The sequence below is a fragment of the Triticum aestivum genome, chromosome 3A, assembly GCF_018294505.1.
Source record: "Triticum aestivum cultivar Chinese Spring chromosome 3A, IWGSC CS RefSeq v2.1, whole genome shotgun sequence".
In the NCBI taxonomy this organism is placed as follows: Eukaryota; Viridiplantae; Streptophyta; class Magnoliopsida; order Poales; family Poaceae; genus Triticum; species Triticum aestivum.
In genome coordinates, this window is record NC_057800.1 from 211,414,600 (window position 1) to 211,429,798 (window position 15,199).

The following is a 15,199-nucleotide window of genomic DNA, read 5'->3' on the forward strand; positions in this document are numbered from 1 at the left end:
TACATTGATTACTCTTGTAAGACTGGTGGGAGCACATGTGAAGCTTTATTAGTGTAGCTGAACTTGTTATTGGTGTATAATACCTTTATGGATTCATACCTTGATTCTCACTGAGGGAAATTTCCTACTTGCTACAAACTCCTTCCCTTCGAGCCTCAAAAGCATTAGATGATTTGCGTGAAGAATTATCAGAATCTTGTTCAATGCATTTTAAGCAAGGAGGAACAAATTCTTCTTGAGAAATTTACAAGGACTATAGGAAACTCTCCTACGGTCATTCATAGCTCAATAATAATAATTCTTCCTAAGAAGCACTGATTTGCTGAGCGACAAATCGGTCGTTCTCAGTCCTCAAATCATCATGAGACGCTTTCAACTTTTCGAGTTCTTGCTCATTTTGTGGAATCTAAAAATTAATTTCTCACGATCTGATGAAAGGCCTCATGACGAGTGGAAAATTCTTCAAAACTTTTGAGTGTAGAATCTTATGTTTATTAGTCAAGCTTGATTCTTTTCCATCCTTTGACCAGTAAATCTTCTTGCTTATCAAGAGCTTTTGTTCCTTCTTAGCAAGTTGTGCAAGTTTAGAATAACTTTGTTTCATGTGATCATCAAGTTTACCGTTGAGTAAATCATCATCACATGAGTCATATGAAGTGTTCCTCGAAGATAACTTGGACCCCTTAGCCATAAAGCAGAAAGGTGGGCCGGTCATCATTGTTATCGTCATTGGTGTTAAAGGTCGAGCAATGAATAGGAGATGAGGCGCATGCTAACCCAGCCATGTCAGAGTCAAAATCCTTGTCGAATGACTTTTCTTCTGAGCCAGAATCTGGCCAGATTCTTCTCAGAGTCCATTTCCGTACGAAGATACGCATGAGCCTTGCGCTAGTTTTTGTTTGTGTGACGAGGACTTGGACTTAGAACTTGAGGATCTCATTTTGTTCTTGGACTTTTGCTTCTTTTTAATTGTCGGAGTGGACAATCAATGTAGAAGCAAAGTGGTCGGAGTTGGGTTGATTTCCCGGAGTCCAAGCTCTTGATGTCTCAAGGAGGGGGTATTGTCATGACCCACTACATCCATGAAGAGTTGTCAAGGTGAAGAAGAAGACCGATGAGTGTCAACACTAGAGGTAGGCCCAGTTGAAGAATCAAGACCAGAAGGCAATTGCCCAAGGCCCATCCCATATGCGCAACGATACTAAAGGAGACAGGTAGGTCTGCTGGGTGTTTCCTATTTGGCGCTTCAGACGCTCGTTTGTATGCATTTTGCAAGCGGGCACACACAACCCTCCGCGCTAGGCCGGCCCAACTTCCCTTTTGTTATCTGTTTTCTTAAAACAGAAAAAACTGCACTCGTGGAGTGTATCGAACCAAGCACCTTCCGCATTGAGTTGCGCTACACTAACCACAACGGCACTTAGCCCGATCTAATAAGTTACATATCTTTCCTTCATTTCTTCTTTCTTCTTTCTTCTTTCCTTTTTTCTTTTTTTCTTTTTCATTTTCTGTTTTACTTTATTTTCTTTATTTTCTTCTTTCTTATTCAGTGAAAAAAAAATTCAAATTCATGATTTTTTTTCCAAATCGATGAACTTTTTATTTTTTGATGAACTTTTTCAAAATCGATGAATAATTTTCTTAAAATAAATGAACTTTTTCATTTTTTGATGAATTATTTTCAAATTCGATGATTTTTTTCAAATTCGATTCACTTTTTTTAAAATCCATTCACTTTTTTAAAGTTTAATGAACATTTTTTAAAATTGATGATTTTTTTCAAATCTGTCAACTTTTTAAGATTGTGAACATTTTTCCAAAATCCATGAACATTTTTGAATTCATGATTTTTTCATTTTTGCTATTTTTTTATTTTTCTTTTTTTCCAAAAGTAGACATTTAACCTGTCAATGGTTGACTGGGCAACCGCGGCCAGTCACTAGCGAACCCATTTACCGACGAGTAATGCTACACATACAAATGAGTTACAAGGTTTTACAAAGAGGGTTAATTTGATTGGTCAATAGATGAGAAGGCGGCCCACCCCTTTGAAAATCAGGAAGGGGCAAGTTTATGATTGGTTAGTAGATGGAAAAAAATCCTAGTCAGCGTATAATTACGTGTAACTCTTTATATGTTTAGTATTATTGTTTACCAACAGCAAACGATAGATGTGCGCAGCGAGAGCACTCGCGTTGGGCCGGCGCAAATTCGCGGCTGCGTGAGCGCCACTTCCCAAACGGGCGCCTAGAGCGCCGTATATGAGCTCCCGTCTGACTCGGTATCGAGAATGTAACGAGACCCTGTCTCATTTCTTCCTTCCTCTTGCTCCAAGGACTCGAGCTCGAGTTTCTCCTCCAAATCCTAGCGTCTGAGAATTGTATCTAATTACTCAAATTCAGTCCTGGTTCATGACAATGGATGCCGGGGAGGAGGCTACCTGCGGCCGTGGGCGAGGTGGTAGCACACCAGCTCACCATGATAGCCACCAGCGGACGCTCCGCCATCTCTGCCTGCATCAGCACATGTGAGGTGTTAGAGAGAATGCCTCTAAAGTCCACGTAACGTCCGTCCTCTGTCGGCTGTCATCCCGTGTCACATCGGCCTGACGAGTGGGATTCAACATGTCATAAAAGGTGCTCAAATTTAACCATGTCATTAGTGTTTTTTTTGCGAAAAAATAGCATAATACCCGTAGTTTTTGGAACGAAGTCGATATGTGGTAGTAGTTTTTTGAAAACCTAACCACAAATATGGTTGGTTTTTGCTATTTATTTTACTCTTGTAATATTTAAATGTTCTGTTCACATTGAGGAAACCAGAATCCGAGTGCCATTTTACAGCTTTCTGGGATTATTTCAGTTTGTCAGGTTGACGTAGAAAACACTTTGTAGATCACTCAAAGCATCCATATTTCCCCATGTATTATACACAACAAAAATTCGTAGTAACTCTTACTTGATCATTGCAATATTGTCCTCAATATGACAAGAATCGTTCAAATTATTTCAGCAAATAGATTTATCATGGTCTGGAAGATACAACGTGGGAACACCAGTTATGTGTTGTATTTAGCTGGCAACATCGACGGACTCAAATCCGTTGTCAATAGAAGCCTTGACTGCATCCACGACAATCTGTGTCTTTCGGGTGATGCCCGGCCACTTCCCCTCAGGCTTGACACCGGCATCTCTGATGCCCTGCACCAGCCTACAGAACTCCTGCACCATGAGCCCCTCCTGGGGTAGGTCCGTGGTGACAACATGCTTGCTCGGATGTGGATCCCATCCGGTAGAGAGTTCGGCAAAGTTCGTCTTGGAGTCGACGCTGAACGGAGCAGACTTCTCTTCGTACGGGATGACCAAGTCGGTGACATGAATAGTACCATTTGTGCCGACGACGGTGAGGTCCATGGTCAGGTTGGTAAGGAAAGAACAGTGGAAGGTGGCGACCTTGCCGTCGGCCCAGTAGAGCGACGCACCGCAAGCAAGGAGCACACCGGCTTGGTTCTTGACGGGGTGATGGAGAGCAACCACGTTCTTGGGCAGCTCATAGTCAACAGCCCACAGGATTCCACGGATGCAGTACCACCCTATATCACCAAGCACACCCAGGCCATCAAGGTCTGGCTTTACCCTGATGTCATTCTGGAGGAAATCTTCGTTTGCTAGAAAGCTGACCATGGTGTTTATCTGAAGCAGCATAAGAGAGAAGAAAAACAGTTATTTACCTTCACAGCTGAACGGTGGCAATTGTATAAGTTTCAAAGTAAGTCGGCACCAACGGCTGTGAGGTTATGTCAGGAAATAGATCATCACACTGTTAGTTGGGGAACACTTGACGCATACAGAATGGGAATAGATCATCTCATAAACATTCAGAATCCACATATGTGCTATAGGTTCCAGAGTTTAGGTATTAACAGGCAGCAATTTAAATGTGATGTATCCGTTGTCTTCTCTATCCCCAGCCCAACTCATAGTACATGAGAGGTTTTAGCCAATGTGAGACAAAGTCAACCTTAGTTTCAACTTTTAATGCCAGTTTTAACATTTCCAGCAGTATCAACATGTTAATCTGAACCCAGAGCTGTAGACCATTGTCAAGCTGTTGTATCCTGCTTACTACTCCCTCCGTTCCTAAATATAAGTCTTTTTAAAGATTCCAATAAGGAATTACATACAGATGTATATAGACATATTTTAGAGTGTAGATTCACTCATTTTACTCCGTATGTAGTCCCTTATTAGAATTTCTAAAAAGACTTATATTTAGGAACGGAGGGAGTAGTATGCTTTCGGTTTTTCTTTTCGTTTTCATGTCTTGGGGTACTGTGCAGTGTGCACTGACATTTTGTCTTCTTTTCTTCTTCCTTTGGAGTGTGAGCAACTGAGCATCGAATTATATGGTGATTTATGTTGTCATTATAGTGTTCATTGTTGTTTAAGAGCAGTACCTCCTGTGGTGGATGATGAACTCTGCCTTTGTATCAGGTCGCAAGTTATATGGTTTCATTAGTGTAAAGAACATCATGCAGCCATCATGGACACACGAGATTAGTACTTTGTAATGACATGTTGCCCCCCAAGTCATATTCTGGCATAGCTTTTGAAACTATTGCTTTTCAGATTGTTCAAAGTTCAAAATCATCTCACAACCCAGTATGGAGTAGCAAAAGTTCAAGCATTTCACCAAGTTTTTTTTTATTGGTTGGTACGAAAAGGCAACTAGGCTACTAGCTTCGGTACCGAGTTCACCAGTGAATCTTTTGACGCTTAGAATTAATTATGTGTTTGGATGGTTATGAGGGTAGTTGTACTTCCAGCATATCAGGAATCAAACCACATGTTTAACACATGTGTGTCTCATAAAGATGTAATATTTTTTTGGAGGCGACGTTTTCATCAAGAGAGAGGTGGTAGCATTTTGGTGTGTGATATAAGTTATTAAGTGGTATCCATCTATGCTAGAACAAATACGTCATGGGTTGCATCGACAATTAAATATTTCTGTACCACAAGCAAGCACAATTATAATTTACATCCACGAAATGGGGACTGGGATGGGATTAATAAAAGCGTGTAACATGATTCGAAGGGCATATGCTACGTCAAGATCCTAAAGAAAACTGGACTAAAAAAATTGATGACAGTTTCAACATAATAATGTGGTGTTTCGAGCACTTACAAATCTGACGTCTCCGATGGTGTCCTGATCGGCGACGAGCTGACGCATCTTGGCAGTGCGGGGGTGGTGCATCCACATGGTGGAGTCCATGAACTGCACGCCGTTGGCCTCGCAGGCGGCGAGGATGGGCTCGAGGTCGGCGGCGCAGGGCGCGGTGGGCTTCTCGAGGAGCAGGTGCTTGCCCCGCTCGGCGGCGGCGGTCGCCCACTTGACGTGGAGGCTGGTGGGGAGCGGCATGTAGACGGCGTCGACGTCCGGGTCGTCGAGGAGCGCCTCGTAGGAGCCGTGGATGCGCGTGCCGCTCCGGAGGCCGTTGTCGGCGGCGAAGAGGCGCGCCTTGCCCTCGGAGCGGCTGGCGACGGCGGCCACGTCGGCGGCGGGGACGAGCAGCATTGAGCGCGCGACCTTGCGCGCGATGGAGCCGCAGCCCATGATGCCCAGGCGCACCGGGCGCGGCACCTCCGGCGCGGCGGCGGACGACACGGCGAGCGGCGCGGCGGGGCCCGATCTGCAGTCCCGCATTTGGACCGAGGATCGATGCGATTTGAGGAACGTTTTGGGGTGGTTGAACGATAAGGCACCGGTACAGTTTGCTGCGGCGGCGAGGACCATCTCCATTGTTGAGACGAATCAAATACTGGCAGGCTCTAGATCCAAATTTAACTAGTCGAGAGTATAGAGCCTGTGAGTGGGAGTGGAGCCCCCCGCGTGGATTAAAAAACTGAAGCCACTCACAACCCAGCGCACGCTCGCTCATCGTCTCGCTCACCCACGTACCCAGTACCCACAAGCAACGGCTCTTCCAGGCCCACGCCCATGGGCCATGGCAGCTTCTCTCTCTCTTGATGTGCCGCTGGCTGGAAGGGGACGAGCGGACGTCCTGCTCCTCCTGACCAAGTTTGATGGTGTGTGCGGCCTGCTGATGGCTCTCGGTGCGATGGTGGCTTGACAACGCATCTTCTCTTATCATCCTCATGCTCTCTGCCATTAATTTTTCATCTTATCTCTCTGAATCTTCTTTGGCTACATGAGCAGGTGTTTGAGGCAAGACAACAGGAGAGGTGACTATGCCCCCTCTTTCTCATGTACATGGATTTGCAATGGCCAAAGTACTTTCTCGATGATTTCTTTAGCGATTTCACTAACAATCCATATTTGGTGAACCCTGTTCTGCTGTTCAGGAGCATCCGCCCACAACCTGTTTGATATTATGCGTACAATGGTTCGAGACACATTCTAATTTTCTGATCAAACTCTTACGGTCTTCCCTCTATAGAAAATCAAAATGAAGAAACAAGTGTATCTGATGTTGGATCTGCACCTTCAACATGTGTACCTCATGTTCCAAGCTGCCGGTGTTGACGGCTAAAGGGTCCGCGGTTCATTTGATTTTGTATGGGTTATCCAGTACAATGCAATCTACATTGAAGCCAACCGAGCCAGGTGAAACAGAAGTTGATAGGTTATTCCGGCTACGCGGCTTCAATATATTTTTTTTTCTCGAATACGCACGAGTGTGCGTATCTTATATTAAAGAAGAAAGGGGGAGAGAACGCTCCGCGGCACCGTCCACCTCCTATGGCCTAACCGGACTACTCGCGGCGAGCCCACTTGAGTGCCTCCACGAAGAACGCATCCAACGCTCCTCTTAGCAGTTCCGCCTGTCTCCACACCTTACTCTCGCTCGCAATCCGGTGCATAATCTGCTGAAGGCTGACTGTCGCCCCGTCGAAGACGATGGCATTCCGGTGCTTCCAAAGCTCCCACATGACAAGAAGGCACAGGGTCCGCATCGTCCTTGCTGGCCGCCCGTGGGTATCCTGCCGGGCACACCAATCTGGCAGAGGCTCTCCAACATGAGGGGCGCCGTGCGGAACGCCCATGGCCGTGAACACCTTGGCCCATACTTCCCTCGCCAAAACACACTCAATGAGCATGTGGCTAATCGTTTCCTCGTGCTGATCGCAGAAAGGGCAAGCGTCTTGGTGCGGTAGCCCTCTCCGTGCTAACCAGTCCGATGTCCAGCAGTTGTTCATGGTCGCAAGCCATGCGAAGAAGCGGCACCGGAGCGGTGTCCGGGAGCGCCCCGTGAATGCCGCGGTGGGTGACACCTCCCGGGCTGCAAACTTGGCCGCGTAAGCCGACTTGGCCGAGAAGGTGCCGTCCTTCTCCCAGGACCAGGCGATGCGGTCGGCGTGCTGGTCGTCCAGCTGAACCGCCGTGATCATGGGCCAGATGAGTAGGTATTCTGCAGCTTCCTCCCCGCTCACCGACGGCTCGACGTCCGTGGCCCATCTCCCCTCGTTGATGGCCTCAAACACCGTCCTCACCTTCCGCACTCGCTCCGGGACACGCCCATATGCCCGTGGTGCGAGCTCCTACAACCGGTATCCATTGAGCCATCTATCTTCCCAGAATAGCGTGCCTCGCCCATCGCCAATGACCGCTTGAGTGGCCGCCTGAAATAATTGCCCCGATTCCTTCGGGACGGAGAAGGAGAACTCGGACCAAGGCCTATGCTAATTAGCCTGTTGCAATCAAAGCCACTTGGTCTGGAGGGCCACATTCATCCACCTCATGTCCAAAATACCAAGGCCAGCGGCCCACTTGGATGAGCACACCCTGTCCCAAGCCACAGCGCACGCGCCTCCGCCGGCGTCTGCCAGTCTGCTTGTGCGGCTCTACCTGTATATTTACAACTTGCCAATGGCCTGATTTTATTAGTTGTTGCTTGATGAAAGACCAACCAGTTTATGCCTGACATTTTGTCTCTACATATACCATTCCAGAGCTCAAGGCATCAGGTATGCTTTACACAAAAAGTCTCGCTCAATTTAGTTTCCATGTAGTGTTAAATTCTGATAAGCTATTTCATTACAAACGGTAATCTAAAGCAGATTAAATAAGATAATAAATTTGCTCAATCCATGTTCAGTTGCTAAACTGACCAAGAGCTGCCGTCAAAGAGCTAACTGTTCACTATAAAACAGCCATAAATTTGTCATCTTTTTAGGGTATTCTCCACTCAGTCTCCTGTATCGGAATTTTGTGATCTGGAAAACATGAGTGGTTATTTCTTAGTAGGATTATAGAGTCGTTATCCCTCTGTTTTGCTTATCTACTCACTTGCTTATACTAAATAAATAATTGAATAGTCGAGAGTGGTAATTTCAAGGAAAGAAACAAGAAGCCCTTTGAGGTCTCTGATATCACACCTGTACTGGCAGTTCATGGGGACAATTGTTGGTGTTCTGTTCGGATTAGTGGAGATTGTTCTTTCAGTCACCATTCCAATCCATGTCTAGCCTGTTTAGTCACATTGAGATCTTCCAACTTTTCTCAAGCTATGTTCCAAGCATCATATTTGAAATAGCTTATTCTTATATGTATAGACACACAACTTTGCTGGTGAATATGATTATCAATTTATTAAAGATCTGTACAACATCAGAATACTTTTTAGTTACAGATTTGGCAAATTATTGAGATTTTTTTTATTATCATATAATGTGTTTTTTATTTGATGAACAATAATATAATTCCATGCCTAAAATTATAGTTTGGGAATGTATCTCTCTGCCATCTAATTTCCCTTAATTAGCCAAAGAGACAATCGATCATCCCCACTCTATTGTATGGTTATTTCATGACCGTGGTTACCTGAATGTTTCAGTCATATATTTGTGATTTCTATGCAGGAACCCATTTTTTTCATGTGTGAACTTGCCTACTCTACACAGGGTAGGAGGAAATATTTGGCATTTCCAAAGGGTTAGTGCATTGTTATAAATGAGTTCCCATCAAAGAGATTGTCACATTTTCTTCTGTTTTGTATTCAGTAGTGGCTCAAGGTATCTCATAAAGCTATATTATAGATGTGCCTTGGTACCCCGTCTTGGTACTCCTACAATACCCAGACATTTTTTTCATGGTTATTTTTTTAGAACGAAGACGCCAGATGCATCCGGCTTTAAATTAATAAAGCCCCAATGGCAGCATACCACATCAAGTCTAAGTACAAAACACCAAAAGCCTAACGGCTTAGACACGAAAGTTCAGAAGAAGCTAACAAGACGCCAATCGAGATTACAGGGCTAAGCCCGTACAAAGCACGCAGGCTCGTCAGGCAACAAAATGCACGAAAGTCATGGCTCCCTAGCCATCGCATACACTTGCATTAGTCGTTGGTGGGCAGTCTTGATCAGCTCAGCATCCTTGCGCCTCCCCAACGGACTCCACTGCTGCAATAGAAGGTTGCATTTGAAGATAATATTAGCAGGATGATTAGGAAAACATCTTTCTATAGTGAACTTGTTCCTAGTAAGCCATAAGGCCCAGAGAAGCGCCCCGACACAACTCCACATGACCCGGAAAGCAGAGCCCTTGATCCCGGCAAGGAGGTTGAAGAGCTCCGGCGCCGAGCGCGGGTCCCAAAGGACCCCAACCGCGGTCCGAACGGCACTCCATGCAAACCTTGCTACAGGGCACCGAAAGAAAGCATGATTGGCGTCCTCCGGCTCCCCGCATAAGGCACACGGGCCCGTAGCCGGCCCATTGCGTTTGGCAACGTTCAAGGAAGTGGGAAGCCTATCGCGATACAATTGCCAAATGAAAAGTTTGATCTTCAAAGGCATCCGCGCTTTCCACAGGCCTGCGATCACCGGCTGTGTCGGCCCTCGACACAACTTGCGATATAAGGACTTTACCGAGAATTTCCCGGAGTTGGTGAGCGCCCAACTCACCGAATCAGGCTGATCCGAGAGGTCCACCGATTCAATTAAGTGCATCAAGTTCACGAGGCTAGCCTGCTCGGGTCCGTTGAGCTCTCGCTTGAACTGAATCGTCGGAGGCGTCGCATCAAGCACATCTGCCACCGATGCCGCGGTGTTAACAGCAATATCGTACAGCTCCCGGAATTCAATCCAAAGGGGTTGAGTACCTATCCAAAGGTCAGTCCAGAAGTGCGCGGATCTGCCGTTCCCGACCGCAAATTTTGCCCCCATGGCAAAGGCAGGTTTGAGCAGTTGAAGATCATTCCAAAACGGGGAGCCCCTCGCCCTTCCTTCGAAAAAGTTCCCGTTCGGGAAATACTTGGCCCTAAGTAGGTCGGACCACAGCCCTGCGGCCCCCTGGGTGATTTTCCAAATCCATTTACACATCAACGCGATGTTAAGCCACCTGGAATTGGTGATCCCAAGGCCTCCCAGGTCCTTGGGCCGGCACACCCAGGCCCATTTAACCATGTGGTATTTATGGTGCGGGCCAGTTCCTTCCCAAAAGAACTTGGCCCGCGGCGTGTCAAACTTGGCATGAACCCCTTCCGCCAATAAAAACAGGCCCATTGCAAATATAGGCAACGAAGACAAGCTTGAGTTAGTAAGCACGAGCCTCGCCGCTTTTGACAGAAATTTACCCCGCCACGGGCAGACCCTAGTCCTCACTTTAGCGCATAGAGGATCCCAATCCTCTATCGTGGGTCGCTTGGTACCTACCGGAAGGCCTAGATACACAAACGGGAATTTGCCCACTTTGCAGTTGAGCAAATCCGCAACGCGGTATCCTTCCTCGGCCTCGATCCCCATCGAGAGCACCTCACATTTGTGGAAGTTGATTTTGAGGCCCGACATAAGCTCAAAACTGAGCAAAATCGCCTTGACTGCCGCAATGCTATGAAGGTCCGGGTGAAACATCAGAAGTGTGTCGTCCGCATACTGCAGATGCATTACTCCCCCTGGAATGAGATGGCCAACCAACCCTTTGATGTGGCCAGCCTCGGCCGCTTTCCTCAGCATTGAGGACAGCGCGTCCACAACGAAATTGTACAGGAGGGGGAGAACGGGTCCCCTTGCCTGAGGCCACGCTTATTCCGGAAGAAGTGCCCTACTTCTCCATTCACCGAGATAGCAGTTTGTCCTCCCGAGACCAACTGCATGACGCGGTGCACCCAAACCGCAGAAAACCCCCGGCCAAGTAACACCTGGCGTAGGAAGTTCCAATTCACCCGGTCGTAGGCCTTTTCGAAGTCCAACTTTAACAACACCGCCGGTTCCTTAGTGCGTTTGAGCTCGTCTATAATCTCCTGTAAGGCCAGAGGGCCTTCCAGGATACTGCGTCCGCGAATGAACGCAGATTGGTTGCAGTGAATCACGCGGTGAGCAATCGGGGCTAACCTAGTGGCAGACGCTTTGGCACAAATTTTAAACGGAACGTTGATAAGCGCAATGGGGCGGAACTGCCTGATATCGTCGGCCCCTTGTACCTTTGGGATGAGCGATAACACTCCAAAATTGAGGCGCGAGATGTCTACCGATCCGCGCATGAACCCGTTACAGATTTCGAAGATCGGTCCCCTAAGTAATGACCAAAACCTTTTAAACAAGGCCACCGGCCACCCATCCGGGCCAGGGGCCGTGTCCGTCTTCATACCCATAAGCACGGCATCGATTTCCTCTGGAAGGAACGCTAGCCCCAACCCCTCGTTCTCGCAGTCCAGCACCCGTTGCCCTGCATCCCACACATCCGGAGACAGGCCAGCCCTCTGGTCCTCACCCGTCCCCATCAGCTTAATATAGAACTCGTAAATATGTCGAGAAATGTCCTCTTGACGTAACAGGAGCCCCTGCTCCGATTGCAGCCTAAGAATGGAGCATTTACATTGTCGGCCATTAGCGTAAGCCTGAAAGTATTTGGTATTAGCATCCCCTTTGAGGACCCATTTCAAACCACTACGGCGACGCCAATATTCTTCCTCAGCACGAAGCGAAGCTTCGACCTGACCCTCCAAGTTGTAACGATGGGCCCATTCCGTCTCCGAAAGGTCCCGAGTGTCAGCCTGGGCATCAATCGTAGCGATCTCTGCCAGGCTGGCCGCTCGGTGTGCTTTGTCAGCCCTCCCCAGGTTAGCACCCCATCCCTTGAGACTAGCCCTGAGTCGACCTCCAATAGCATTCCAAAATTCCATCGGACCACGCTGAGGCCCCAGTTGACTCACACACACCCTCCACTTCTCCCTTAGGAGTTCCTCGAAGCCTGGCACCTCCAACCAGGCCGTTTCGAAAGAAAAACGAGGGTTTCGACGCACTCTATCCTCCCCAGAGGAGTATACCAGGGGTACATGGTCTGACCCAATACGAGTCTCCGCGACCAGAGTGCAGAGGGGAAAACCCATTTCCCACTCCGGAGACATGAACACCCGATCTAGCACTGAGCGTACCGGATCTAATTGCTTGTTTGTCCATGTGAAACGAGCGCCCGTTCTAGCCACCTCCCTGAGGGCCATCGAAGCGATCGCAGCATTAAACATGGCCACCCGAGGCCAGTTAATATTATTGTTACTCTTATCCGCACGCGACCTTATCAGGTTGAAGTCGCCGCCAACCAGGACAGGGAGCCCCGCCCCAGTAACAGAGCATACTTTGGCTTGGAGTTCTCCCAAGAACTCCGCCGATCTCGCGTGATCGGCCGGCCCATATACCTGAATGATAACCAACTCCCGTCGCGAGGCTCTAACCCTAAAATGCGCGGCAATAAAAAATGAGCCAACGTCCCAGGCAATGATCTCGTATAGCGCGCGGTTTAAGCCCAGCAGCAGGCCACCGGAGTGCCCAGTCGCCGGAACGTGATGCCACTCGTAGCGCTCCAATGGATCGATAGTGAGCAACTCATGGAAACGGAAATCACCCTTGATTGTTTCCTGAAGCCCCACTATATCGACGTCCTCTCTACGCATGTATTCCTTAAGTTGCGTCCGACGCCCCGCGTGGCCAAATCCACGGATGTTCCAAAATATGGCCCGCATCTAGATAATCCGATTGCGGAGCCGGACACCGCGCGAGGTGACCGCCTTAGCCACGCGCCTCACCTTGCCACGGCAAGGCGAGGGAGGGAGAGCAACCCCTGTTGCCTGATCCCCCTCTTCGGGCAAGGAAAGAGCCGCTGTGACCCCTCCCTCGGGCTCACCGGGTCTCTGGGCAACGCGTGCTGCCGTAGCAGCCGCTAGCGCTGCCTGCGCCATCTCCTTGGCACACACGAGCGGAATAAGTTCCCTGACTCCGCCCTCACACTCAGCCACCACACCGCTCGCATCTAACACCTCATGCAAGTGCTCATCCGAAAAGGACTCAAGAACCGTAAAACGAGGCGGGGGATTACCTGAGATCTCCATGTTCTTCTGCGCCTGCAGGAGTTGCGCCCTCTGCAGCGACGGCATGTTTCCTTTGGCCCCTTTGGAGCGCGAGCTAGTGCGGACCGGAGCCGCCGGCACCGTCTTGGTACGCTTGGCCTTGGCGATCGGCGCTGTCTTGGCTGCCGCTTGCAGCATCTGACCAGCAACGAGTGGCAATGTAGGAGCCGCCAGAGCCATGACCGACTGGAGCGGCGTGAGAGGCGCACCCAGTGAGTCCATCGCGCGCACCACCTCGGCGCTGACGTTGCGCACCGCCGTCTTCTTCATCAGCTTGACCGAGCCGCTCAGAGTGGAGCCATGCCCACCAGACGCCGGAGAACCCATCGAACGGTGTCGAGGGGGGGTGGGGGAGAGCGCGGCCGGCGAGCCACCACCTCCCACACCCACCACCGGGACCAGGGCCGCGCCCAAGGGAGGGGAGGAGACCGACCCCATGTTGGAGCCATACTGGTTGGGGATCGAGAGCGACATCCCCTCGTGGCTCGACCCCAACACAGCCCGCAGCCCTGCAATTCCTTCCTCCGGCGCGGTAGGGCCCGCCGCAGAGATGCCAAGCTTGTCCCAGGCAGCGGTGTCGATGGAGTCGTCCTCCTCCATGCTGGCGTCATGGTCCTGGTCCGCATCCTTGCGCTTGTCCTTGTCCTGGTCCCCCGGGCCCCGACCCGCAGGGGGCGGCGGAGGGGGCGGGAGAGCAGGGGCCGCCGTGCGCGGCAGGTCCATCTCCGGCTCGAGCTTTATGGAGTAGCCCTCGCCATTGAACCAAACTTGCACGGAGCCGCACAGCTTGGCCGGCACCCGGCAGGCAAACTTCATTCGCACCGGGCCCGAGCGGATAAGTGACACTTCATCCACCGCCAGCGGCCGGCCTTATCATAGTCGTGGCCGCCATCAGCCTGTCCACGCGCCGTTGCTTCGGAGGCACACCCCAGAGCTTCACCCACACCTCCGGCATCGAAAGCGCCTTAGGCTCGGCGAGGACCGCGTCCCGGATGTCCGCAGTGATGTTGTTGATGGAGAGGAAAAGCTTCCCGCTGCGTGTCGCCATCCGGAGCATGACGGGGTCCGGGAACGCCACTGAGAAGCAGTCCGTGTCGAACGGCGCCACCTGCCAATCCCACTCGCCCTCAAAGAGATGGGGGAGTTCGGCCTCGAGGATCTCCTTTGTCAGGACGCCGGGCGCCGCCGACACCAGGGCCGCGTTGGCCCCCAGCAGACCAACCGCCGCCGCGTCCGCCTCCTCCGGGTATTGCAGGCAGAAGAAGCCGCCTCCCGCAAAGGCGTGGCCCATGGTTTGGAGCACGAGCGGCCTGCCGCGCGAGGGGCAGTAGGCCGAGGCGTGCCCCTCGTTGCTGCAGAGCACGCAGAGCTGCTTGAACCCGCACTCGTTCTGATAGTGGCCCGTGCGCCCGCATCTGAAGCACTCTGGCCCACCCGCGTCCTCGACGGGAATGGGCTCCGCCGCCGTGCCCTTGGAAGCGGAGGACTTGGAGGCCTTGGAAGGGGCCGTCATCGCCGGCTTGTGCTTCTTCCTCTTCTGCTTGAGATAGGGGTCGCCAACGCGGTCCCCTCCGGAGGGGAGGAAGGACTCCTTGCGCTTGAGCTCCAGCCCCTTCTTCTTGTACGCCTCTTTCTTCTGCTGCTTTCTCTCTTGCTCCTTGAGCCACCACGCTGGAGGGGGTCCCCAGCCGCCCTCCTCGCCTGCACGCTCCGCCGCGCGCACCTTCGCTTGGGCGCGCAGATCCCGCTCGCGGCGTCTCTCCGCCTCCGGATCCGGCACCGCCCGCTTGTCCGCGCGTCGCTCCGCCGTGGAACCCATGACGACCACCT

General features: G+C 50.4%; 1 protein-coding gene and 1 long non-coding RNA gene across 2 annotated transcripts; one reads left to right on the forward strand and one right to left on the reverse strand.

Moving 5' to 3' along the window:
* Positions 1–2,941: 2,941 nt before the first annotated feature.
* On the reverse strand, positions 2,942–6,048 carry LOC123060996 (uncharacterized oxidoreductase At4g09670). The gene is made up of 2 exons (XM_044483876.1): positions 5,188–6,048; positions 2,942–3,692 (listed from the first exon to the last, which is right to left on the reverse strand). Exons 1-2 carry the CDS (start codon positions 5,803–5,805, stop codon positions 3,072–3,074), a joined length of 1,239 nt encoding a protein of 412 aa, XP_044339811.1. The 5' UTR covers positions 5,806–6,048; the 3' UTR covers positions 2,942–3,071.
* Positions 5,882–6,621, forward strand: LOC123060997 (uncharacterized). The gene is made up of 2 exons (XR_006428425.1): positions 5,882–6,119; positions 6,223–6,621. It is a non-coding gene; the product is annotated as an uncharacterized lncRNA (long non-coding RNA).
* The last annotated feature ends 8,578 nt before the right edge of the window (positions 6,622–15,199 follow it).

Coding starts and splice junctions, on each gene's coding strand:
- LOC123060996 (XM_044483876.1), bottom strand. CDS start 5,805: ATGGAGATGGTCCTCGCCGCCGCAGCAAACTGTACCGGTGCCTTATCG. Junction 3,693..5,187: donor CCATCGGAGACGTCAGATTT/GTAAGTGCTCGA, acceptor ATGCTGCTTCAG/ATAAACACCATGGTCAGCTT.